Genomic DNA, 27,231 nt, shown 5'->3' on the forward strand with positions numbered 1-27,231 from the left:
CATTTAAAAGGACATACTCCCGACTACTGCATGTCCAATTCAAACTTGAGCATGGCTATTTTGCCATGACAAGATGCAGATTTATGAAGACTGGCATGTTCAGATTGCAAGGAAATTGCTGGTGTTAAGTAGAAATCACCTCATGTAAGAAAGTCTAGTTTCAACTGTGCCTTGAAAATGTAAAGAGACTGATTCCAGTCTTACTGACATTTTTGCATTTACCAAGTCATTTGGGTTGTTTAAAATTCCTTTTCTGTGAACTAGATTGATTCAGCTGCTTAGTAGGATAGAGAGGGTTTAGAGGCTGGGTAAATGTTTTCTGCAATGTAAGTCAGAATACAAAATGGTAACTGAGGAATTTTGTATGGAATTGCAAAGTTCACTCCAAGAATTTTACTTGTCCTTCCACATTATTTATATTGTAGTTGCTCTTTATGTAAACACATAAATAAAAAGTAAGCAGCTGAGCCTCTATAAACTAGTTTGGTATACGAATATCCTAAAATTGCAATTGCATAATGTACTCAAAATTGCTGAACTTGATTTAAATCAATTCAATGGGGTTTTACAACGGATCTAGAAAGAGAGCAATGTCTTTCCCTTCTCTCATCAGAGAATAGGTAGATGAGCAAAACACAGTAAGTATCTCAAGTCTGCTGTGAGGTACCCGTATCTGCTTCGGGCACCTGTTCACTAAGATAGAAGTTCTTGCTCTAGTTCACAGTATGCTAACTTGTGTTTGTGCTCTTCATTTGAACTGTGCTATAACAAAATGCATTTTATTTGCACGTATTTTTTGAAATGAAGGCACAAGCACATTTAAAGCAGATTGAGTCTTAAGGTCAATAAATGTACTCAGCCAAGCCTCAGTGCTCGCTGTAGAAATCTTTGCCTTAGCAGAACCATTTGCACTACAACTCACAGGCTTATGATGGTTGTGTAGTAAAGATATTTTGTTAAAATTAAAGAGTATAAAAATTGTTAGACAAGTAGTCTGTTTTACCAAGCTTTAACCAATAGAGAAGTTTGCATTCAAACAAATATTGATACAGAGCAGTTCAGTGTATTTTTATATTAAGCCATGTGATGTTTTTACTTATTGTATGTTTTTTCCATTGCTCTGTCCAGTCTAATTTCAGGAGTCAATTTAGCTGTGTAGCCCACCAATTAATGCATCTAGTTGTATGGATAGTTAATGTATGCTCTTCAAACTCTGTAAAATTGCGTTTTCTATCCTTTTTTCATTAACACTTACCAATTCATAGGTATTAATGGATATATTTTCAGAACACCTTTCTGCAACGCAAGAGTACTATCTTCTGTGTTTACAACCACTGCAAATAATGGTAAATATCAAAAGTAGCTACTGATTTTGAATGCCCAGTCTGAGATTTTGGTTAGATTATCCAGAGCATTTGACTTCTCTGTAATATCTTCTTATAAACCAGACCTCTTGTTGAGTCTTATGACAGAGCTCAGAGGGTTCATCTCTCCTGCAAACTCAAGCAAACCATGTAAAATATCTACTTAGTTTTCAGATGGAGCTTGATCAGCATAGAGAAGGGACTTCAAGAAGATGATGCCTGTGTCAGCAAGGTCTGGGCTTAATGATCTAAGGAAGTCTCTTAATATGGCACACAGTTAGTGATTACCTGTAAAATTGTGCTTTAAATGATTCTGATTAGTGACAGGGGAACTCTTGGCTAAAAGTATAGTTTGAATTCAGGTCCACAGGATAACTTACTGCTCCATTAACCATATGTTATTTGTTACACATAGGTAAAAGGGGAGTGAACAAAGATTTTGCAATCAACCCTAGTTTTGACTTTTCCAAATTTTAAGTAGTTTCAATCTGTATCTATTTACATGGGACTTTTAGGTCTTTCATACAGACCTCGACACTTCAGCTGATAATTACATAGCATAGTGGCTGGATACTCATACTCGCAACTCTAGAAGCTTTCTAGAAAACTTGATAGGCATGTTGAGAGATTCAGGAGTCTGTGTCCCACTTTAGACCCTGCAAGTACAGTTTTTTCTGCCCTGTTTTCTTTACTTTCTTTGCTCCTACTTTCACCCCCCTCCCCCCTCCCTTACTGTTACACCCTCCTATGTTAGAAAGCATGCCTGCCTGGCAAATCCGGGCAAATCTGGAGTTTTGATCGCTCTGCCTATTTCTTCCCTAATTCTGTCTTTGTCACTTAGTTGCTTATCCAGCAAGACCCAGTTTTTCTTGTTAAAGCCTAAGACCTGCTCTGTCTGTCCTTCCTTTCCCTTTCTCTCACTCTACATCTCTTCACTTTCCCAGCCCTTACAGGATTTGATGCTTGTGGGGTCGGTCCTATTTTTGCATCTCGAAGCAGTCCTAGCCTTGCCTTCTCTTTATCTCCTTGCATGACTCAGTCTTTGCTGGCTTTCGTGTTCCCATTTTCCAAGGTGGTACTTTTCCAATTTTGCTTTCAGATTGCTTACTCTCCTCTTCTGCTATTCCTGAACTTGGCAGGTAGGACCCAGAGTCAGTGCAAGAAACATGATGCCCTAACTCTTAATTTAGACCCATGGAGTCAGATCTGTCACAGCCTGTCGGAGCTTAGTGCTGTCACTCTAGAGGAAGTTCATAGATCCAGCACGGGCAAACTAAGGCTCTTCCTTCCCCCCAGTGAATGGTGTCCTCATTACATTTGGGAAGTTTTCCCACAGGGATGGCAAAAACACTTTATTGCTAGGAAGGTTGTGCTCTGCTAAAAGAACATAAAACCCCAGAGTTGTTTGTGGTATTCAGTGAAAATGACACTGGATTTCCCTGCTCCCCCAGTCATAAGACTTGGGTATGGAAGGCTGTTGAACAGAGCCAGGTGGGGATATTGTTCCAAGGCATCAGGAACTGCATTCAAAGCCTGTACATGCCTGAGAGCTGTGCCTCCTTTCCCTTTTTGTCATGTACTCCCATCTCTTTCCAATCGAAGCTCTCAATTTCATTCTTCTTATATGCAGAAGCCTTGTACAGTCTTACTTCTGCATTTGCAGTGTTCTTGTTGCATGTATTTCCATGATGCTGATCCTCCAGGTCCTGTGCTGGTGCCCTGACATCTGCATTGGCCAGCAGCTGCAGCACTGGCAGCGTTTGGAGCTAGGACCTGCCAGCGTGGGTAAACCCAGACCTACCATGCTTTTACAGCATCTTAAGTTTTCTCCTGCTATGTGGTCTTCCAAAATGCGTTTCAGTTTAGGGTTAAAAAGCAAAGAAGAGGCTGAGGCGCAGCTTGGGAGCGGACTGCATCCTCCAGGGCTGAGCTCTAGGTTAGCCTGCGAGAAGGCGAATGCTCGGTGCTGGGGCTTCTGTGCGTTTCCTCTTCTGGGCTCTGACAGGTCCCCTCCCCTGGAAGGACACCAAATAAAGTAAAGATGAGAGAAGACAGGGCAGTAGGCAAACTGGTGCGCTGTACATAGAGTGCTTTGCGATGTGATGGCTTTATATGCATCTTAAAATTAAAATGGTCCTCCCTCATCATACCAGGCATTAATTTATTTGCTAACTGCAAAGTCTTATCTAACTTTCTGGGTGGTATGCTGCATAGATCTTTTCCACCATTTTTGCTCCTTAATTTTCTCCTTTCCTTTAAGGGTTGTTTTACCATAATAGTAAATGTCAGACCCCATACTCCTGAAGACATTTTGCTGCTCTACTGCTGACTCTTAGCAAATGTGATAAATCTTTTTAAAGATAAAAGCATACCTGTTCAAGATAAGTCATTTTACATGACCTGAGATACCTGAGGCCAAAGACATTTCAGAAGGGATTTTTTGGGGGAAGGAGATTTATGGAGTTTAATGTATTAATCATGCAAGAAGAGAGTTCAAAAAGATTGATTAGGCAATTTTATCTGTCCAAGGAGACATCACCTAAGATGGTCTGTACTCCTTTTTCCAGTTCAGTTTTTGTGGTGCAAGCAAGGAAATACTTGACTGCTGGTAAAATATTCTCCAGTCTATTTGTTCCTGCTGTATTCTACCGCTGAATTAAACTGTAAAATGTAACTTCACTCAAAGATAGCCAAAGCTTATGAAAAATTTGGCCTTAACCTGAGGAACAACCTGCATGGAAAAGAATTAGTGTTTGTATGAACTGGCCTTAAAAATTCAATTTTTAGTCTACTTTTTGTTTCTTAACTGGATTACTTAGTCCATCCTTCTGAGAAGAGGTCAAATCGGATGTGAATTAATCAAGGTGCAGGAAAATAAATCTTTTCTTCTCTAATAGGTTATGAGATATGGTAAGGATGACTAATTTACAGCATAAAAGCGATAATACATAGCAGTTCATGATCTCTCCCAGATTTAGCTACAGCATGAGAATTGCCAGTTTTCTGCCTTCCTCTCAAGTGCTGCAGTTTTGTGCTCTAAGAACAGGGTGCGGGCAGCATTTCCCTTACTGGGCTTCAAAGCTTGATATAGTAATACGAACTGTAATTACTGCTGATTTTGGTTAATGCTCTGGGCTTTGGGATAGAGTTTGACTCTGATTCATGGTCTCAGTTATCATCCCAGTTGTTGGAGTGTTTGAGTATTTGTGTTTGTGTGACCTTCTCAGGCACTAGAGCTGAACCTGGTAGAGCCACTGAAGCAAATCTGTTGCTGTTTACCTGTTAATCACTAATGAGAACAATAGTCAACCTGGTCAGCAGGAATTTTTTCTTTTAAGGAATCAAGTTACAATCTGAAGTTAGTTGGCTTTAAAAAAAAAAAAAAAAAAAAAAAAATAACCTTCCAGTCTTACAGGAGAAATAACTGACAGTGATAAGAAATATGGTCCCAACTGCCCCTGCTGGTAATGATACATAATGAGGCTTAATTGCAAGCTGAGGTTAGTACTGTTACATTAAACGTATTATAATAACGTAAGCTTATGTAAATGCATTAATAGATGCACTGGGGAGAAAAAAAGACCCACAGGGAGTTGCTAATGCCTTGTGTTTGTTTTGCTGCCTTGCTATGTCTAGTATTTGCTTTTATATGTTTTCCCTCATTCTATCATGTTGTCAGTCAAGTATTTCAGGTGTTCTGTGGATTGAGCTATCTTTAGCTTTTCAGCTTTGCTGCTCCTTAAACTCATGTCAGTCAGCTAGTAGAAACAAACTTTCCAGCATATCTCACTGATGAGTCTTGCTTTTTTTTTTTTCCCTGTTAGTCTGGAGTTTTAAATAGCTATTTAGTTGCTTGTAATTATTTTTAAGCACCAGTAGCGATATTCAGTTTGGCCTATAAGGTATTTTCCTCCTGTGATTGTAACTTTTTATTTATTTATTCTTTTACTTGGTATTTGAATTCATAGTTTTGGTACTAGTGTTGTGTAGAGATGCCACAACTACTCTGACATATTCAGCATAGAGTAGAGTATACTCAACTAAAATACATCTGTCACAGTTTAGCTAGTATTTATGTATGCTGTCGTATAACTCCCACATGTCATTGGAAAGAGAATGGAAAAAAAGTATCACGTTTTAATAAAAATACTTCTGTAAACAATTACTATGGTCTTAAATTAGATATTGGCAAGATTATTGGTTGACACAGTTGTTTACTTTTTGCAATGACCTTTTCGCTTTCTGAATTGTTTCCCACATCGAGTTCCCATGTACTGGCCTCATGATGTAGCAGCACTTGACATGTTTCTTACTCTGTATTGGCCATGATAAAGTGTAGTTCTTACTCCTTGTGTTTGTAATCGAGTTTAAACTAAGTAGGTGGTTACCATGAGTTCCCTAGGAATGTACTTGAACATTATGAATGGTTCATGTTCTGGTTAAAGTGCCCAACCTGTTCAGTATTTCCCCTTTCTCAAGAAAAAGGAGAAAGGGCTCTTTGCATCTCTACTACTGTTTTGACCTCTTTACTGAGCATCTTACTAGGTGTTAAAAGTAGTCATCGGTTGGTTAAAAATAATTAACAAAGACAACTCTGACCTTCATATAAGTGACACTGAAAGATTAGAAGAATCTGATGGAAAAATCAAGATGTACTGCTTCCTATCTATTATACTTTCAGGGTGTTCTGGTGTTTCTGAGGCGGCAGATGATCTAAATGGCAACTAGGGCTTTTCCCAGCACTGCTCTGAGCGGCCAGAACTTGTCTGCTGCATTCCCTTGGTGGGTGGTGAAGGTCATATGTATGCTTTTACAATATGTGTTACTTCCCTGGTGACAGCCAGTGTGTGTTACTGTGAAACTGAGAGGACCTTTCATCCTGGTTTTAATGTCGTCACTAGGAGGTCTGAATCGGTATCACTGAGGAGGATGTGAAGTAGAGGTGGCTTATCTCTTACTTGAATATCTCTGGCATTCATTTATTGGAAAAGAGTTAGGTCTAATAATGTACCTTCAATAATTATTGATTTAAAGAACATGTAAATTCTCTGCTGCCGGTAACTATGATGACATAAGAGAAAACGGCATGTTTCTAGTTAAACTAGATAGACATTAAAACTTCTTTAATGGTTAACTTTGCATATAATTTCATGTTCACGAACAATACACAAAGAGCATAAATACCTGTGATAAAATGACAAATAATAGCTTGTGTTAAAAAAAAAAAAAAAAGGCTTTGTCTTACCGAGAATTTGTGACTCCCTTTAATTCTCTGTAACTTGACTCAATTTGATACAGTTCCCCATTAGTAATAAAGGGACAGTTAAGAATGTTCTACTGTAAAATATATTCAAGGAAGATTGCTGCCTTGTAACTGTGTGTGGCTTCAGTAGAACAAACTGTAAATGTTGATGGCTGGTCTTTCTACTGTCGGTAGCATTGGATGACTCTTAAAAAATCTGGTCTGGATTTTGTTTATACCTTCCTCTATTTCCTGGGAACGCTTTCTGGCAAAGCGAAGGAATGATTTCTGCCCAGTCATATTGGATGACCCTTCTCTGCAAGTAATCCTAGATGCACACAAGGAAGTGCAAGTCACCCTCTTAAACCTGATCCAGGTAGAAGGGCTGGAAGATGGCCAGTGAGCATGTGAGAAGGCTGCTGCCGCTGCTGCCATGAGAAGATCACTGTGAGTGGGCTCTCCTTCCCAAATGGTGCCAGTGTCTTGCTGGAACACGCAAAGCCGATGCCTGTAGTGACTGGTCTTACCATGTATGGCTAGCCTCTGGTCTCCAGCTCAAAGATAATTCAGAAAACGCTGCTGCTGCCCCATGAGAGTGTTTTCTGCTGTGGATAACTAGCGAAAGTTCTTCTTTGTCTCTTCCCTCCCCTACTATGTTAGCGCAAAGGCTGGCACCAAAATGTCTGCTGGAATAAATGTAATGTGATGGATTGGATCTGGTTCTGATCCTTGTGCATGAGCCCCGTGGTAGATAACAATTGTGTCACCATGCCAAGTTTATAGGAGCACAAGCAGGCCTAGCCCCAGCTTATGTACTGTCTCCAGCTTTTATTTCTCTACTTTCTTTTCTCTTCCTCTGCCTTCCTTTCCCTTTCTCTTCCCTCTTCGTCTTTCCCTTATGCCCACCCCTGTTGAAGTGAATCAGCTCCTTTCCTGCTGTCAGTGCCAGTTTAAAGCATTGGGGAACCAACATGGCCTCTCTCTAAGTTAAGTCTGTTAATTATGTTCTTTTGTCTGTCTTATCAAGCCCTTGTCTCTGCTACAGCAACTCTGTGTGCAGCTCTGCTGGCAAAGCCCTCTTGGACAGGCTGAGGGAAAGAGTTTTTTGCCAGTGCTGCTTTTTTTTGCTTTTTTTTTTTTTTTTTTTTTTTTTGTCACAGCAAACCTAGGCAAAGCAGAGAAAAACTACCTTCTGTTAACTGATAAAAGTGTTCAGTTGAGGGGGATGTGAATGTTTCACACCCTGAACTGGCACAGTTCTCCTGGTACATGGTGTGTCCCTGCCTGTCCTTTATCCTATCTTTGTAGTATAAACTGGACCCTATTTTGTCTTTGAGAAAGGACCCATTATCTGCCTTGTATTTGTACAGTGCTTAGCACAATGTAGGCTGCTCCTTAAGTACTTACCAACACAACCGTGACTAGCCATTTGCCCTTGCTGAAGGGCTCGGTATGGTTTGTCACTGTCACTCTTACAAGGCAAATACTTAAATTTCTTGATCCATTATGTCCAGTGATGGACTGCTTCTCCTTATGGGATGCTGGCATCAGCTGAACTGCTTTCTACTTCTATAGTCTTTAAGTGTGTAGAAAGTGAGTAAAATGTTGTCGGTTCCAAAAAGGAGAAATTTAGATTGGCTTAGCATACTGTGTCCCAGGCAGGACTCTACAGAGACACAGACAGACGTATGCTTTTTATATACTGCAGATACATTTATTTACTTGTGTGTGTGTATATCTGTGGGTACAGACTCTTTTTTTCAGAAGGCCAGATTGCTCTCTGGAGGTTAAGAGTGAGCGGTATGTGTGTGGGCAGGGAGAGCGGGGAAAGCAATCTGCAGCACCCCATGCCTTTACCCTGTAGGGTGGGAGAGGACTTCTGCCCTTCCCCAGAGCCCTACCTCTTGCTGCAGCATGCCAGTCTGCCCCAGCACAGAGCTGGTCCCAGGGCTGCCTGCTCCAGCCTGCTGCGGCTCAGGGCGCTGCTGTCTCCGTGGGCCCATTAAGTGCCCGGTGGTGGGTCGGAGTCGGGGCTCGGAGCGCTCCTGGCCCCGCTGGAGCTTGGTTTGGATTAGGCTCCCTGACTAGAAGCACAGGCCCAGCCTTAGTGGTCGTGAATTGTGGTTCCCAGATTGCCTCTGCGCTGCCGCAGCAGCCTCCCCCAGTAGGCTCAGTGGTGGGTCCTACAGGCAAAGAGATGGGGCTCTATATCTCTCTTCTCACAGGAAGATGGTGGTGATGGCAGCAGCCTGGCCGGGCTCTGAGCTGGCCCGTGCCTGGTGCAGGAGGGTGTGCATAACTGTTCTGCCAGCATTGCCCCAGAGCTTTTCCTTGCCTTGGGAAATGGATGTATGGGACCATCCCTTGGGCTGCCATTGTATAAAATTTTTTTCCAGCTCCTTTCTAAGCTTAATAAACTTTTAGTCATACAGCTGTCAGAAGCTGGGATACATAGCTGTTCTGTCTGGAAAAGGAAAGCAGAAGACTTCTTGAAGCACAGCAGGTTGCTGTCTAACTGCATCCCAGGAAAGCTGGGCAGCATCCAGCTGCACTGTGCACAGGAGGACAGAGCAGTGATGTTCCTGCTTGCAGACCTTGTGGCTCAGATAGCAGATCCCTCATGGAAATGTGCGTCCAGGTATGAGGAAAACGCGTGGGTGGGAAGAGGCAGTGTGAACAGAGGAGAGTGCGGCACATGCACAGTCTCAGCTCCCATTGCAACAGCAGTGCCGTGGGCTGGCTCTGTGCCCTGATGGGATAACTGGGGCTGCCTGGGTGGCCACTGCCACCGGGTGCCTGCATGTCCCTCAGGTGGGCGTGGGAAGCTGGAGGAGCAGGTTTCCAGCCTTCCTGACAGGTGTGCTGCAGTGGAGGTGGTGATGGGCTTGGCAGGGTGGGTGCTGCAGCCCTTAGCCAACTTCAGTCACCCTGCACTTGTAGAAGCCTTCCTGTGAACTGACTTCTTTCCCATAGAGAGCATTTTGTTAGACTTCGCTAAATGCAGAGGCTTTGCATGTTTCTGTGTCTCCGTTTTGAGGATAGTGGATACTTTAATAAACCGGGAAGGAGTAGCTTAGATTGCAGAAATAATTTAATACTCTTCTGCTGACTCTTTAAACTGACAGCAGGACGTGGTTCTCTGATGGCCAGTGAAATGGAAAAAACATTCTCCTGAGAAAGCAAATCTGAATTATTTCCACCATCACAGCAGGGTGCATTGCGTAGGGCTGGAACGTACCATGACCTGTCGAAATGAATGACTGAAAGCAGGAAGTCATTCAGCTTGTTTTCGTGCATGTGAAGTGAGGGGATGGGAAAAGAAGAAAGAAGGCTGTATGCTTTTGTCGTGGTTACAGCCTAACCAGCAACAAAGCACCACAAGGCTGCTTGTTTACTCCTACCCCCTGCCCCAGTGGGATGAGGAGGAGAAAATATAACTAAAAGCTCGTGGGACGAGACAAAGGCAGGGAGGGATCACTTATCAATTATGGTCACAGGCAAAACCCCAGACTCAACTTGGGGAAAAAACAAAATCAATTTAATTTGTTACTAATCAAATCAAAACAGGATAATGAGAAATAAACCCAAATCTTAAAAGCACCTTCCCCCCCCCCCCCCCCCCCTCTTTCCCAGCTCAACTCCCCTCCTGGTTTTCTCTACCTCCTTCCCCCAGCAGCACAGGGGGATGGGGAATGGGGGTTGGGGTCAGTTCATCACCTGTTGTGTCTGCTGCTCCTTCCTGCGTTGTTTTAATTATGTAATTATAATTAATTATATAATTATAAAGGCCTTACTCCTGTAAGGCTTTTGACACTCTCTCCCACAACATCCTTGTCACTAAATTGTAGAGATACGAGTTTGATGAATGGGCTGTTAGATGGATAAGGAATTGGCTGGATGGCTGGATCCAGAGAGTTGCAGTCAACTGCTCAGTGTTCAAATGAGATCAATAACAAGTGGTGTCCCTCCAGGGTCCGTATGGTGACCTGTAATGTTCAATATCTTCATCAATGACATGCAGCGGGTTTGAGCGCACCCTCGGCAAGTTTGCAGATGACACCGTGCTGAGCGGTGCAGTTGATTTGCAAGAGGGAAGGGATGCCATCCAGAAAGACCTTGACAGGCTTGAAGAGTGGGCCCATGTGAACCTCATGAAGTTCAGCAAGGCCAAGTGCAAGGTCCTGCACCCGTGTCAGTGCAACCCCCAATATCAGTACAGACTGGGGGATGAAGGGATTGAGAGCAGCCCTGCCGAGAACAACTTGGGGGTACTGGTGGATGAAAAATTGGACGTGAGCCAACAATGTGCGCTCACAGCCCAGAAAGCCAACCGTACCCTGGGCTGCAGAAAAAGAATCGTGGCCAGCAGGTCGAGGGAGGTGATTCTCCCCCTCTACTCCACTCTTATGAGACCCCACACTTCAATGGCTAACAGCTATTTGCTTTCGTGACAAGTGTTTGAGTTATATTGCATCCAGTGAGACATCTGTTAGTTCCTTCTGTCAGCTCTTCTGGACACACGAACAATTTCCTCATGCCCTTACCAACCTACTTTTAGTATCTTCTGTGTGGTGATGCAAACCAAATTTAAACCAACTTTTTCTGGCATCTGGGGTAATTGCACTGTGGATAATCTCCTCCCATTATACACCATAAACTGTACAAGAAGCTTCCCTGCATCTGTTCTTATGTATTCCTGTTCTCCTGCTCCAGTATGCTTTAAAGGTTTGGTTAACTTGCTATGCAGCAGCGAAGCATCTGAATCATCTGTGAAAAGTGCATGCACTAAGAGTAAAGTCTTGTCCCTTGCCATGCTGGAAAGGGTGTAGTTGAGCTCAGGAAGTGGCAATATGTAATGGCAGAAAGTTATCAAATGTTGGTATTTCACAAATACTCCTATCTGCTGTTGGTCCGACAGCTCTGTACCTTTCTACACCCTTTACCTAAGTATGTGTCAACATGTGTATATACACATTTTTAAGCATGACTTGTGCAAGTAATTGGGGAATAAATTTGTCACAAAAATTCATTGCAAAACTAATTTCATATCAGACACTGGGGCTAGCATTTGTGTAGTTTAAGAAGTGACCTTAGTTACACGATCATTCTTGCCACTGTTAGTTTAGCTGGTTGATACTATGAGTTACATTTAGGTATGTTTCTGTACAGGAGATTAAAATATGGCTCTGCAGCTATTCAACTCTGATTTCTTGTGAATAGTTTTAGTAGTATCAAATCTGATTAAAGTGGACATTTAAGAAAAACCCTTATGAATTTTGGGGAGCAACAGATATTTGCCAGAAAATGGGGTTCAGTGGGCAGTTCAGCTCACTCTCTGATTTGTGAGCCAGTATTTGGCAATTACAAGCAGCTGTCAGGGCAGGAGGAGGTAAGTGAAGGTAGGGGAGATCTATGTCAGCTAATTCATATCATATGAGATGGGCCTTTGACAGCCTTCTTTCTGAAGAGCAATGTTATAAAGTCAAGGTGATAGAAAAAGGCAGCATTAGAGTTTTATGTACTTTTTAGAAAATACTTTTCTTCTCAAATTGGCACTTCAAAGAGACACTGAAAGCAGTAGCTTAATTGATCTCCTGGCAGTCAGCAGATGAATATTACAAAGCAAATGCAGTTACTTAGCTGCTGGCTGCCCGTGTCTTCTCCCCCTGCCCTGGAACGCTTTCCCATGTTAACTTTCTTAGGGTCGGAGAAGAAGTAAGAGTAAAAGGGAGTGTGAAGGTTTGCATCGTTCTTCTGTCATGTACCACTGTTCTTGTACAGGGTCCCTCCACCCCCAAAGGAAATGAATATTAGAAATGTATGATTTAGAGTAGCTCTTAGTTTCGCATTTTGCTTCTTTTTCCAGGGTAGAGAAAATGATTAATTTGTTTCAATATATGTTACACCTTTTGATCTACTATCTGTGTAGAAGAGTGGCAGCCCCTTATACAGGGCTCAATTCCAAGTCCTTTTTGGGGTTTTCTTTTTTTAAATCTGAGAGAATTTGACTCAATAGCTTCTTTCTGAAAAGCCTCAGTTTCTTCTTCCTTTAGATGCAGCTGGACCAAAGCATTCTTTCTCAAATGACTCCTCAAACTTGCCAAGTTTTGTTCTTTGCCATCTTTGCATGTTAACACAACTACCCTAACGTGAACCGGGATGTGCTTATTCGGTTTCTCGGTACTAGGCTGCTGATGCACAGAGTCATAGAGGTGGGGAGAAGGAAAATGCTGAAGAAGGGAAGGATGCCTTCCTGATAGCTGTCACAGTGCCCTAGCTTCTCTTTACTACGTTTAGTACTAAATAAGAATCAAGTGAAAGATAAAAAGGAAAAAGTGCCTTTTTCAGGGAGGTTTTACTTAAACACTATCTTTATTACTGCTTCGTTTTTTCTGCAGAGTGGGAAGCCCCCAGTTAAGGACATGTTCACGGATCTGAAAGATGGAAGGAAGCTTTTGGACCTTTTGGAGGGTCTGACAGGGAAACCTCTGGTAAGAGAAATGTGTGTAAGTCATATTGCCTTTTATTAAAAAAAACCCAAGTAAACAAAACGCACAAAACCCAAACTGTGGCATGTGATTCTTTTATTTTAGTTTATTTAAAAATCTATTTTGCTTGTAATACGTACTTGCTCTCTACAGTTCCAGTGAAGTTCCCATGAACTCTACTCATGGGATATAGGGTCAGGCTGAAGTTAGCTGTGTAACCCTTTCTTGAGGGTTAAACACATTGTTTAGCAAAGTATGTAAAGCCAGGGGTGTTACTTGCATAATGTATATTGTTAATAGAGGTCTTTTAAAGGTCTGCTTCTGGATCATCTGGAAGAACAGCCTTTAGCTGGATACCTGTGGACTTTTTCAAATAAGCTCATGAAAGATCCTTTAAAAAAAGAAAAAAAGTCAGGAGAAAAATGATAACAGCTAGTAGGCAATACAAAAATCTGCATCTCCATTGAAAAATTCTTTATGACCTACTAATAGGAGAGGGCTAAAAACTACTCAAGTCTTGTTTGGAAGAGCGTGTGTGGAGCTCAGAATTCTTCCCCTGCTAACATCAATGCCTCTTCAAAAAGATGCCTGAGGCATGGTGAAACCTGTGCTGTCCCTGGGGATTAAATTCTTGATTTTACTATTTATAATAAATCTCAGAGTTGTTTGTTTACCTTATGGGGAACCTTCAGCCATTTGTAATTTCACCTTGCAAGCTTGCTTTGTTTTTTAAACAGATGCATTTCACTAGTACTTCTAATGATTTGTGGTCTGATTTGAAGTATATTGAAGACAATATAAGTTTTTTTTGGTTTCTAATTTTGTTGATTACTGTGTTCCAAGTTCAGCTCTATGCTCTTGCAGTATGATCATGTTCTGCCCCAGGAGTTAAATTACAGTGATTAAAAGCAAATGGACTGGCAGGTATTGTCAAGAGTTGCAGTGGGTTTTTTCCTTTTTTTTTTTTCTTTTTTTTTTTTTTTTTCTTCCCCCAATATTAAAAGGAAGGAAAAGTCAGGAAGCGTAACTTCTTCTCAATATGCAAAGACTTAGCAGGCTTTCGGTGCCAGAAAAACAAATTGCTGCTTGTTCCCTCTTGGGAGCCAAAAAATTTCAACTACTCTGGCAAACGTTCAAAACCCTCAGATTTTCCCCGGGAACTCCCACTTTGCTGTTGTATTGCCAGTTTATAATTCTGCAGATGCTGGGAATAAAAATTCTGGACTTGCTGAAGATGAACTGAAGTGTATGTTGAATCCAAGGCTTGTCATGTGCCTCAAATTCAGGAATACTATTCTGACCAGTTTTCATTTTGATGTTTATTTTTAAATTGTTGTGGATGAGCTGGTTTGTTTTTTGTTTCTATTAAAAAAAAATCTGGAGAAAGTTAAGACATTTTCTGTTGTTTGCTCTATCATTTATTTTGTTTGATCTGTCAAGTTAATTCTGGTGCGAACAGATTGTAACTTTTTCTTTTCAGCCTAAAGAACGAGGTTCCACACGAGTACATGCCTTAAATAATGTCAACCGAGTACTGCAGGTCTTGCATCAGAACAACGTAAGCATGTTTTTCCACAACTTTTTGATAACTCTTTAATTTATTCCTGTGTGTAAATGAGTTCAAAACACAGAGAATAAAGATTTTTGGTACCCAAAATGAGAATTCAGCGAGATGGGTAAACTGTTCTCAGTTTTCCATATCTGATGTAGAATTTCAGTGTCTGGCAATTTTGTGAAATCTTAAAATGCTAACTTAATAATGGTATTAATTAAACTGTGTTTTGCTGAGAAGTGTTCAGCTCCAAAAACAAAGCTGATTTGAAATTCTGCTATGCATAGCTCATGAACCTGGCAGGACAAAGAACTAATTTCCAGTGAAGATGCGTAACTTGTGCAAAAATTGGTAAGGTTATAACAGGTTTTGTGTGTCTGTATTTCATGTCCTGCTCTCAAAATCCAGGAGGATCTTTCTGTTGACATCTGTCAGTTCTGTCAGATATGTACTGACTGTTCCTAATTTGGAGCTTTGGTAACTCATCAGAAGAACAAACAAACAAACCCCAATCCTTCTTTAAGAAAAATGAGAATAATAATTGTTTTTGGTTTTATTTTTTACTGCCTGGAAGCCAGTAGTGCTGTAGTAAAGTGATTTTATTTTCCCCTTGAAGAATAATTCCTGATAAGAGTACTCTCTATACTTAGAATTTCTATTTGTGAGTGTCAGGGCACTAAACTTAATAAGATCATTCTGGTAATAAAATACATCTAATGGAAAAAGGCACTGACATATTTATGTAAACTGCTGATTGAAGAGTGATACAAACATGCTGTATAATACTGCAATTTCCCCCCTGTGTTGGTGGACTAGTGTCATATTTCTAGGAAGTAGCCAAAGTTAGTGGTGAGTTGTTTGGGGCTTTTTTTCTTCTTTGAGGTACTGTAAAATTGATTAATTTTTTTCTAAGGATAAGTAATGACTCTTTCCAGCTTGAAATTTATTTATTTTATGAAGATAATAAATGAATAATATTGAATTACAATAATTAATTAGTTCTTCGTTAAGCTGGCAGTTTCTGGGTTTCTAGAAGTAAACAGGTGGTGTTAGTTAGCTGAAGGTTGTTAAGGTCATGTACATGATTTATACCTACTGCTTAACTTCATTAGAAAGTGTGCGTGTGTTAAGATGAAGGGAAAAGGCATCCACTGAGAAGCAGTTGTGTTCTGTTGCTGAGAGTTTGTGGGCTATACAATATTCATAACTTTAGAAATAATTTATAAAAGCGTTTAAATATGTACTGTAAGGATCAGACAAGCCTAAGGTGTAGATCTTCAAGTGATCCTGTGAACCTCGTCCGTATGATGAGCAGTATGATTGTGTAATGAATTTCAACTTTTTTTATTTGTGGACCAAGTTTTTAAAAATAATTAAAAAAATAATCCTCTGGAAATCATTCCATATAGCCAGTATCAGTCTACCATCAGGAGTACTGGCTGTCTACTGTCAGCTTTATTTTATTAATTATCTTTGCTTTAGTCTTAGTAGTCCACTCAACATCCTAGCGGATTGCTGGCGGCATCCTGCAAAGCATTGGTTTAGTTCAGAATCATTAAAATACAAAAATGAGCATGTGGAGTATTTTCTTTTATGTATGGTGTAGATAGCAAGAGGAATGCATTATTCTTACTATTATTAATTATTATTGTTGTTATAGATGTGCAATTAAAAAATGTGAAGTGTTTTTTTGTTACTCATTCTCAGGAGTGCTTCTCTTCTATTATAGGTGAAAAAATCTCTTGCAATGTAATTGTTTTATTTTTGTGCCCTTGACCTTTAGTCTTGCTTTTTGCTCCTTGTGTTCTAGCGTGCTTTCCACTGAGCTGTTTAATGATCCACACCGCTGATTCTTTTGGCCTGGTTTTGCCTGTTTAATTTATGGTTATCTTGAAGTATATGCCTGGTATTCGCAAAGAGTATTGCAGTAAGATTCTGTTCCAGCTGCTGTAAAAACTGGGAGAGGACAATCCACAAATCCACAAGCTTCCTTAGTACTTTGAAGTGTAATTTGTGGTTCCATGTTAATCTTGCAACACGGTTTTGATTTGATTCTCCTGAGAGACCTATGGGGAATCGAAAATTGTCAAGATGGTATCTGAAAGCAATGAGGTTACAAGTACATTTTGCAGGACTAAAGCTATTCGTGATTGTGTGTTAAGAGGGAAAATATTCCTGCAATACCATTATATTCTTACATTTCAGCAATATCCTCTAAAACAAAATGAAACTTTGTTCGTTCTTGTCTATTCTGTCATTGTTACATCCATTGAGAGCCAGAGCATGGGCTCAGTTACTGTCCTGTGATTGTCCATATTGTTTAATCGCTAGTCAGCTCCTTGGTGCAGGTTTTGTCTCTATGACCAGTTGTGATCACAAGCAATGCCCAGATACAGTTCTTGGGGTTAGTGTAAGCTGGGAGGTGTTTCTGGTAAGCACTGTGGACAACACTACTTTGTTTTGGAGCAGGTGTGAGAAAGGGAGGAAAAAGCTTCACTGTCGAGGTGAGATGCACTGTGCCACACGCCCCTGGGGCTGGAGGATGGTCCTGGCTCAGGTTATTTAGAAGAATGAAGCCCCACCATCTGCCCTGTGTGGGAGTGTGTTGCGTTGTCTGCTTCGTGTACATACACCCAGGGAGGCATCTGCCTCACCTGCCGTAGGCAGCTGTTCCTCGCCCAATTTCCATAGGCATGGTGGTGACTAATGCAGTGCACTGCTGTTTGAACCACTTTTTGGAGGGAACCGAGTTAGTGCCGCTTTCTCTGCGTTGACTGAGTGGAGACTTGATGCCCCAATTCAGTTCAGACTCTGAAGTAGCACTGAGTGAGTATCTGATAGAGTGCTCTAAGCTTTGCTTCTCCTGAGGGCTGAATACTTGATGCAGGAGAGGGTAACGTCTCCTGCCGTCTCGCTTACTCCAGTAATCTCCCCCTCTGTCTTTCCATGTTTCTGTCTTTCTAATGATCTCAATTAGAGTGTCACCGAGTCTATATGGGGTCCTAGGCATATAGGAAACTTGAAAATTTTTTTTCCCTTGAGCTTTCGGTGGTCTTGTATAAACTTGTCCCATTTGGATGCTAGTTCCTGCGAAGGACAAACCTATTCTTAATTACTTAAGTTCTGTGGTTTTTTTGTTTGTTTGTTTGGTTGGTTTTTTTTAATATCAGATCCTTCATGTTTGCATTTCTGTTGGTCAGTTTTGACTGCTGGTACGCATCTATATATTAGAGGATAAGATAAAACTCTTCCAGTGGAGTATCTTCTTTGGTGCCATCTTTTGTCATGTTGTTTAAGCAGTTGTCATGACAAATTCAAATAGACAGCAATCTGTCATCTCCAGTTCTCTCTTTCTAACTACTTTTTATTTCAGAGCACTTGATAATATGTGGCTGGACAGCCAGGAATATGGGGTGGGGTTGCAACTTGAAGCTCTGATAACAGTGTTTAATATAGAGTTGATCTGACCTCTCTAGGTGGAGTTGGTGAATATTGGAGGAACTGACATCGTTGATGGAAATCACAAGCTGACACTGGGGCTGCTGTGGAGCATTATCTTGCACTGGCAGGTGAGAGGCTGCTGTGAGATCTCTTTCCTTCCAGGAATCGTGTGCATCAGTCTGCTGGGATTCTCACAAACCTTCCTGGGGTTTTGGTGGCAGAAAATACTGCTTCTATTTTGGGCTGGTAAACAAAGGCAGGCCAGTGTTTTGCTTTTGACCTCTGTCTATTGGCTGCCTCCCATGACACATATTCTTGTGTGTGCTCAGTTGTACTCAGCTTCTTAGTTCAGTTCCTGGTGCTGTTAATTGCAGAGAGGTTTTTCAGCCTGAAGCACTGTATTTATGTTCCTTTCTCAAGACTTCTACGCACTTCTCTTTGCAGGTATTTTTTTACTAACTCAGTTGCTGTTTTGGGCTTGCATCTATATGCTGCTGTGTAAGTTTGTTTCTCAGTCTCATAGATTGAATTGCTCCTGGTTTAGCCAGGTACCTGAGAGTATCACTGAATTTGCTTAGAGGGACTTTGGTGGATGCTTACGTATAGTACCCAAACAACAAACTACTTGTGTTGGCTGAGCAGATATCTTCTTCTTGCAGAAAACCTCTGCAAGCTGTATTTTTGGTGTTTGCTTACTGGCGGAACTCCAGCACAAGACAGTGAGAAATATTATAGCCCACGCTTAGTGTAGGCAGGACTGAGAGGGAGGAGGATTGTAACATAAGAGTAATGTGTCACTAATAAGTGACATGGAGCATTACTGGTTTTTGTAATTAGTAGAGTGCAAAGATGGCCTGAAGACTCCTATTCACAAATTTCATGCAAGGAGTTAGAGCTTGATTCATAGCTTTTCATGGGAAAGGCCCTTTCCGAATTTGGGAAATAGTTTGGTTCAAAGGTTTTGTAAGCAGGAAAAGTGGAGAACGTGTCTAAGGTGTAGTTGCTGCTGTCTTGTAGGTGAAGGATGTCATGAAGAACATCATGTCAGATTTGCAGCAGACCAACAGTGAGAAGATCCTGCTCAGCTGGGTTCGCCAGTCCACGAGACCTTACAGTCAGGTCAATGTTCTGAACTTCACCACAAGCTGGGCAGATGGACTCGCCTTTAATGCTGTCATCCACAGACACAAGTAAGTAGCAAATGTTAGCTTATCTTAGACCTAATGAAGTAAGCAGCATTTTTTCCCATGTCTTCATGCTTGAGCATTTGACTAGCCTGTTTTGGTGATTCATTGTTTGGTTTTAGTTTTTTTTTGTTGTGGTAACAATAACAGTGGAGGGATATTGCTAGAGCCTTGCAAAGGATGGAGCCAAAGCAGCAGTGTAATTCTCTCAGTTCCTGCACATGCACGCAGACTTGCTAACTGAATTGGATTTACATCCCGCTTAGTGTGTGTTGTGCAGCAAATATGCTGAATGGGTCTCTGCAGGGGGGGTTGACCACCTTCCCCTGTACTTCCTTCGTCCTGCTCCACCTCCCCTGGAAAGGGAAACATTTCTTCAATTCAAGTTTGCCATATCACTTTGGTATCAAGACACAGAAGCTTCAAAATGAAGGAGTAAGAAAGACAGGCTCTGTAGCTTTTCTTAGTTTTTTGAATGTATATTGTTTGAAAGACAATGTATGCAGTTCTTTCAGGAGAACTGTTGAGCAGAAGAATCAAAGGGTAATAGAATACTTCAGGTATCTGTGGCATATTCATTACATTGTTCATTATACTTTACAAGGAATGCTGTTAAAGCTTCTTTGCACAGACCTTTTGTGTTCTTTGTGATTTTTGGAGAACTCTTTGGTAGTCTAAAGAAATCATCATTGCAGAATCCTATGAAACTTACATACCAGTTCTTTCTTTTTTTTTTGTTTTGTTTTTTTGTTTTTTTTTTTTTTTTTTTTTTTTTTTTTTTTTAATTTACTTTGAGATTTGCTTCTGGGCAAGCCATTCTAATCCAGCACACTTTAAATGATGTCAGCTTATTGCTTTGCGAGGGCTGACTGTTCCTAACCATAAATAACCATTTTAACATGGTAATAGTATGATAATATCTAAAATTTAACCAGACCTCCTGGTGACCAGGTATCTGACATGGCAAGTGCTTTACAAATACCCAGAATATGTATACCCAGCAGATAAAAAGTGTTTGCAAGAGCATGTGTTCACTTTGAGCCTGCTGTTCTCTGCTCTTAAGTGCCTATTTGGCCTGTGCTGACTGAAATAACAGACTCTTGTCACAGGCTCGCTGGCTTCAGGACGGGTCTCCCCTGACGCACCTATGGCCTTGTAGACCAGCGCTGGCTTGTGTTCGGCCTGCATGGATGCATGGGGAGTGCCTGCACCACACTGAGGGCTCCTGAAAGTTTGGAAGGACTGTTCTGCAAACGCAGAGCAATACTAGCAAAGGTCTCTCTGGAGTTTATCAGGAGTATTATCAAGTCCCTTCTCTGGATAGTGTGAGCTGTACTGGTGGTTTTCATACCAGTGTAATTGCCTGTAGTGGCGTAGCTCTACTGCTGAACATGTGAAGTTTTGTGATGGAGAGAGTGCCAGCTTTAGATGCAAGTGAGACCTTGCTGACCTGAGGGAAGGAGAAGGAGAGAGGTAGCAAAATTGTCTTCAGGCTGTTTGTTGTCCTTATGCATTGTGACTATGTGCTTGGGCTTTACAGGATCTGAAGTCGGTGAGCTCTCCCCTTTTCAGAGCACTGTTAAATAGCAAAAGCACCTGCTGAAAACTTGAACTGAGTAACTGTGCTTTCCTCTGGCTTCCTAAAATTTCTCAGTTACCTGGCTCTGCTGATCTCTGAGCCTTTTATTCCCTCTTCCTGGGAGCTTGGCAGCTGTCAGCACATCAGAATTCAGCTTTGCTGTCCCGGGGCACGAGTCCTTTAAGCCAGGGAAGTACTGTTTTCCCCACACTATTGAGAAATCTTGAGCTGGGTTTAAATTTAGGTTAACTTTGAAAGAGAGGCTTTAAAAGGCACTTGCAAGGAGCAAGCGGATTGGGGCAGGTTGCAGAAGTGGTAGGACAACAAAGCTATTTAGCTTACCCAGACAGTGGATCTTCCCTGCCTAAGGGGCATTTTTAATATTGCTTTTTTAATTCAGATTAATATGACACTTAGTATAGGAGAATTTTGGTGGATCCCATTAAGAGGTTTAGTAGCTTGCTTTTCTCTTTATGTATCTATCAACAATTGTTACCAGTGCTACCTCTTGGCTATAATATCTAGTAACTTTGTAACACTTGCAGTACTTAATAAAATTATATGAGGTAATAGGACATTTAACATTTTACTGTGCTGTTCACTTTCATTTCCTAATATTAGCTTAGCTCCTCTTTGAATTGAATTCTGCTCTTTGTTACAATTTCCTTGCTCATAGGTAAATACCTAGATTGCATTTTATTAAATTCTGTGTTATCATGGCAGTGTGCAGGTAGTGCATATACAATCTACTTACTGCAATGTGTTTTTTCAAAGTAAGAGTCTCTGCTAAAGCTTTATGTGAATCTATGTGGTTATCCTGTTGCTTCTTGCATGGAGGTACAGTATTCTGCTAGCTTATATCAGGATCTCCGCATAGATCTGTTCCCTGCTTGCCCCACCTTCCTCTGGCTTTTTGCTTCTCTGAGCCTGCTGGCTTATGGCCTTCCTGTTTCACAGTGTAGTGACTCGACAGATGCTAAAAGGATACTCAGGTCAATTTACAACTGAATTAAGTATTAAAACAATTAAAGACGAGCCTGTCTCTTCCTCCCCAGGTTCTATAAAGCACAGAATCAATAGCAGTGTTTTAACGAGAAGCCACCATTATAGGGGAATGGGAAGCATTTCAGTGGCTCTGTAGTCTTACAGCTGTGCTGCTGCAGCACTAGGCTGGTCATGCCCTGTCGGTGTGGGTACCACTGGGAGGGGGCCCTGTTTGCTGACCCCGCTTCCTGCTCCGCTCTTTCCCCTTGAGACCTGCTGGTATGTTTTGGGTGCACAGCTGGACTGGAGAGTTGGTTTGGTTAACACTGATGTGAGATGAAGGCTGCTGGCACTGTAAATTGATCAGCTCTTTGGTCTGATTCACATTGTGACTCTTACGAGCACTTGTGACGGAGTAGGTTTTTTTTGTAGGTGGGTTTTGTTTGTTTGTTTTAAATGAGGGAAAAGGGCCATGGGGCAGGGTGAGCGAGCAGGGGTGGAGACCACTGCTGCTCCTGGCTGTGATGGTCTGGAGTGGTCACTGAGCCACATCACAAGTTTGGAATGAAGCTCTCCTGGAACAGAGTGATTCTTGATTACTCAGCAGAGCCTGACACAGAAAGCACGTAGTAACAGTTATGCTGTGGCAGACACAGTTGAAGAAAACTGGTTCTGGAATAAATTTTAAACACAGAGTTTATGTATTTTCTTGTTATAGTGTTTTATCTCCTGTTGCAGTCAATGAGTATACATATAGAATACATAGAATGAAAGGTACATGTTGCTGTGGACATGCAGTCAGTTAATTGATTTGTGATTGCCAGATTCTCACTAATAAAAAGAAAGCACGTGTTTGTATTTATGTGTTTCTGTATCTGCACTTATGTTTATATTTTCTATGTATGTGTATGTTTATATTACTTAGGTAGCTACTTTCATATCCGTAACTTCATATTCTGCATGGTATGGAATTTTTTCTTCAGATAAAGTTTGTTGCTTTCTTTCCTGTTTTGTCTTTACTTTTAGACCTGAGCTTTTCAGCTGGGATAAAGTTATAAAGATGTCCCCAGCTGAGAGACTGGAACATGCTTTCAGCATAGCCAAGAACCACTTGGGAATTGAGAAACTGTTGGATCCTGAAGGTGGGATATAGTTATTTTACGTGACTGGAAGTTTTTTTTGAGCTCTCTTGAAAGAAATTTCTTCTGTTGACATCTACTATGAATACAAATTCCAGCGTTTTTGTGCAGTGATATTTTGTTTCAAGCCCTTAAATTTGGATTTAAAAGAATGTAATTTGTAGGGTAAGGGTATGTCTGTGTGTGCATATGCTTTGGCTTCTTGAAAGTTAAGGTTCAGATTGACTTACCATTTAGAGACAGTATACAGAAGGTGAAGTTGATACTCTGGCTTTGTTTTGTTTTAGGTAGGAGTTCTACTGCAAGGGTTTGTGCTTTTCAGATGAAGTAGAGCATTATTTAGAATGGGATAGCTTAAGAGCTCATGATCTTTCGTTCTTTATACATACACTGAGTAGCAGTAGCTGCCAGCGCTGTGTGTACTTACCATGTACCAGGAAACTTTTATGGCTGCTTTTTAAAATCCTGAGCTGTCGCTCTGCTTTGAAGTGAGCCTTCAAAGATTCATTCTGTAAGACAAGCTCTGAAACTTTATAGATTCAAGCACCACCTTCTTAAAAAGTGTTAACTGAATGGGTAGCACTCATAAACTTGAGAGATAAGTGAACCTGAGTTGGTAAAACTCTTTTCTATATGAAAAGTAAGAAAATAAACTGACCAGTGCTGGGAGTGGGGATAGAACTTAAGTGGAAATGTTTGTTTATGCAGGATACTGTCCCTGAACTGCATTTCTGCTTGGGAGATGCTCCAGAATATTCCCCAAACAGTTTTTATTCCTTAGTAACTTCAGGTTTGGGCTCTTACTTCAGAAAGATCATGCCTTTTAATGTGAATTCACTTTCAAATGTAGATTTTTTTTTTTTTTTTAATTTTTCCTCCCTCATACTGCTTTCTACATATGTCAAACCTGGCCTTTTAACTTAAAGCTTACTAAAGGCTACTTAACAGGAAAACCTGTGATTTACACTATATGTACCGTCTTAACTGTACTCTAAGTAATGATTTAGAAAAGCAGAAGCTTCATTTATTTTCCCCCATATTTTATCTTTTTGATGCAGATGTTGCTGTACAGCTTCCAGACAAAAAGTCTATTATTATGTATTTAACCTCTTTGTTTGAGGTCCTTCCTAAGCAAGTTACTATGGAAGACATACGGGAGGTGGAGACCCTTCCAAGGAGATACAAGCAGGAATGTGAGGATGGAGAGTTCAACATGCAGCAGGTGTGTTTGTCATCAAAGTCTGCCTGGCTTTTCTTGAGTTGTAATTTTAGCTGATCTTCAGGCTTGTCAGTTATCTCTGGAACGTGCCTTCTATCTTAGGCAACACAGTTGGGAAAATATGAAAAATCGTGGCATCTTCTTTGTGATTGACTTCAGTCGTTCCGTCTTCCTTTTTCTTCTTTTCTGATTCATGTACAAAATCCTGTGTGTTGAGGTATAAAGCTCCATCTGAGTTATGTTTCCTTCTTCTGCTTCTCTTTCTCATTTGTCTTGACAAGCTGGAGAGGGTGGTCCAAAATCTTTAACTGAGTTTGCCACAGGACTTGTGGTGGTGGTGGTAGTGATGGGTTTTTGTTTGGGTGTGAGATCCACTGTTAAATGAGCAAGATTAAAGTTGTCTTTTCTATCCAGGTTATTTTAAAATGAAAGTTCATTAGTGGTGACCATGGCCCTTCTCATTTAAACGTACCCAACGATTACTTTTAACATTTTATGAAGGATTAAAAGGCATCTTAGTTGTTCTGTTTTTAGTATCATTTGAGAAGGCATCTTCTGTGCCCATTTAAGACATCGCTTTTCTCTTGGCTGCCTAGGCTGCAGCACTTGAAGAGGAGCAGGGCAGTTCTAGAGCAGAGACTCCCAGCACAGTGACAGAGGTAGATATGGACTTGGATAGCTACCAAGTTGCTCTGGAAGAAGTTCTTACATGGTTGCTGTCAGCTGAGGATGCATTTCGGGAACAGGAGGAAATATCTGGTGATGTTGAGGAAGTCAAAGAGCAATTTTCCACCCATGAAGTAAGCTTCTCTTAAATTCATTTGTTGTTTTTTTTGTTTTTGTTTTGTGTGTGTGTGTAGCTGCAGGACTTCCTAAGTCCTTATGCAAAACCTGCCATTCTATTTCTTTTGTCCTGCTTTTTCTAAATTAAAAGCACCTCTAACTCTGAGTGTGATGCTGTTCAGTGATTTTGTTTGTTTGTGTGTTTTTGTTGACAAATAATAGCTTCTTGAAGGTGAAATAAATTGTTTTAGGAGAACTTAGTGGAACATGCTTTGAAACTTTAATGTATTTTTTTTAATCAACTTTTGGTGGCTCATTGGTGGCTATAATACAAAGACAGTCTGATCCAGGCTGATTCATGCTTCTCTGCTGCCAACTACTAAAAAGCCTGGTCAGCCATACGTCACTTGCTGTTAAATGAGGGCAATGCTGAAATTGATAATCATGTCAGTTTAATTCAGTGGTCTCCCTGTCATGATTAGCATAGTTTATTTCAGAAACATGCATTGTTGCTTCCAAATTATTGTTTCCAAATTATTTCATTTTGGTTCTTGTTCCAAGTCTGAACAAATGTTCTAACGTTGCTAAAAGTGTCAAGTGTCATGTTAGATGTTTTAGTTTTCTCCTGTGTCAGCTTACTACATACAATTGAATTTAAAATCTGAATGCTGATCAATATGAAGAATTTTTTTTTCTTGTGCTACAGTTTTAAAGCCATGAGCCAAAGGAAGAGGTGTTCTGGATTTATATTAAGTATGTGAATTTTTAATGTTGTTAACTCATAGGGTTCTATTTGCTTTTCTATGATACATTTCAGATCTTGTTTTATGTTCTGTTGGCCATAGGTAAGTTTCTGTTTTATTTTCTTGGTACATTCGTTCAAAGGCTGTCTTCTTACAAACAGCTTTTTCTCTGAGGTGGTTAGGGTTTGTTTTTTTTTTTTTCCTCAATTAACTCTATTTTACTGGCTTCAGAATTTTTGTAGCTCATGGAGAATCTTCTATCATAGAGAGGAATAGGTCTGCCATGCTTGTGTGTTTGGTGCCAGCTCATTCTGCAGCACTGTTTCAAACATGACAATTTATTAGGACATTTACAAAGTCATAAACTCTTGTAGGAGCTTACAGATCACGGTGACATGGCTGGTTGTACCATTTCCAGGCTTTTATGATGGAACTGACTGCGCACCAGAGCAGTGTGGGCAGCGTTCTGCAGGCTGGAAACCAACTGGTGGCCCAGGGAAATCTCTCACCCGAAGAAGAGTTTGAGATCCAGGAGCAAATGCTGCTGCTGAACTCCCGCTGGGAGGAGCTCAGAGTGGAGAGCATGGACAGGCAGTCCCGGTGAGTCATGCCACACAACCTCCCCTAGAGCTGCAGGGCCAACCTCTGGTGCTTACTGCATCTTGGAGGAGTTCGTTTGCATCCATTTGTAAGATATTTCTTTTTTCAGAATTACCTCTTCTGTTTGTAACATGAAATTTACTTTCTTCATACTTTCCAAGGTAAAACAAAAGAAATTAATATAACTGATTTTTTTTGGATTCTTATATAAAAGCGTTTTTGTGACTGTTATGTTACGTAAGTGTGCCAGACTAAATATATGGTATCTACATGCAGTAGTTACTTAACTGTTTTTAATATTGTTTCAGTAGTTTAAGTTCCTCAATAAAGCATACAGTAGATGTGGATAGCTATGTGTGTGTTTACACAACTTAAAAGCACTTAGAAGAATGTTTTCCCACCTGTGGGTTATCAGGCTAAGAGCTGCACATCAAGGGAGAAAGTGCATTTTGTTGCAACTCTCAGCAGAGGCTCTATTAGCAGCAAATCCCTGTTGTAAGAAACAATCCCTGATACAAATTTCGTAGTTCACTAACTTTTTTTTGTTGAGAAAGAAACAAGGATACTTAACTGTGTTCCTTAGCTTAATGGTGAACATTTTATTTGATGATAGCTAGCTGGTTTGTGAATGGCCTTGCTGCTTTCCTATAGGAACTAGAAGTTAGTCTCTTTCCTTGGGAAAACTGTTTCTGAAATAACTCTGCCTGTGCTTCCCCCTGCAGCCTGCATGACATGCTGATGGAGCTCCAGAAACAGCAGTTGCAGCAGCTGTCTGACTGGCTGACAGTCACAGAGGAGCGCATTCAGAAGATGGAATCTCAGCTCGTAGCAGAAGATTTGGAGTCCCTTCAAAAACAGCTGGAAGAACATAAAGTAAACCTTTTTGTCTGTTATGTAATACTTACGGGAGAAG

At 40.8% G+C, this 27,231-nt stretch overlaps 1 protein-coding gene across 5 annotated transcripts in view; it reads left to right on the forward strand.

Annotated features, from left to right (window-relative positions):
- UTRN (utrophin) overlaps positions 1–27,231 on the forward strand; it is a 392,954-nt gene that overhangs the window by 62,157 nt on the left and 303,566 nt on the right. For 2 of the 5 annotated variants that reach the window (XM_030021907.2, XM_030021906.2), the window contains 9 exons: positions 13,005–13,097; positions 14,575–14,652; positions 18,123–18,215; positions 19,105–19,277; positions 22,861–22,976; positions 24,032–24,195; positions 24,789–24,992; positions 26,137–26,318; positions 27,041–27,191. In XM_030021907.2, coding sequence (XP_029877767.1) covers positions 13,005–13,097; positions 14,575–14,652; positions 18,123–18,215; positions 19,105–19,277; positions 22,861–22,976; positions 24,032–24,195; positions 24,789–24,992; positions 26,137–26,318; positions 27,041–27,191 — 1,254 coding nt within the window. Of the gene's footprint in view, positions 1–13,004; positions 13,098–14,574; positions 14,653–18,122; positions 18,216–19,104; positions 19,278–22,860; positions 22,977–24,031; positions 24,196–24,788; positions 24,993–25,711; positions 25,729–26,092; positions 26,319–27,040; positions 27,192–27,231 lie in introns of those variants that run through there. The other 3 variants (XM_041125129.1, XM_041125130.1, XM_041125131.1) reach the window with 3 other exon arrangements.

Source organism: Aquila chrysaetos, chromosome 8 (genome assembly GCF_900496995.4).
Source record: "Aquila chrysaetos chrysaetos chromosome 8, bAquChr1.4, whole genome shotgun sequence".
In the NCBI taxonomy this organism is placed as follows: domain Eukaryota; kingdom Metazoa; phylum Chordata; class Aves; order Accipitriformes; family Accipitridae; genus Aquila; species Aquila chrysaetos.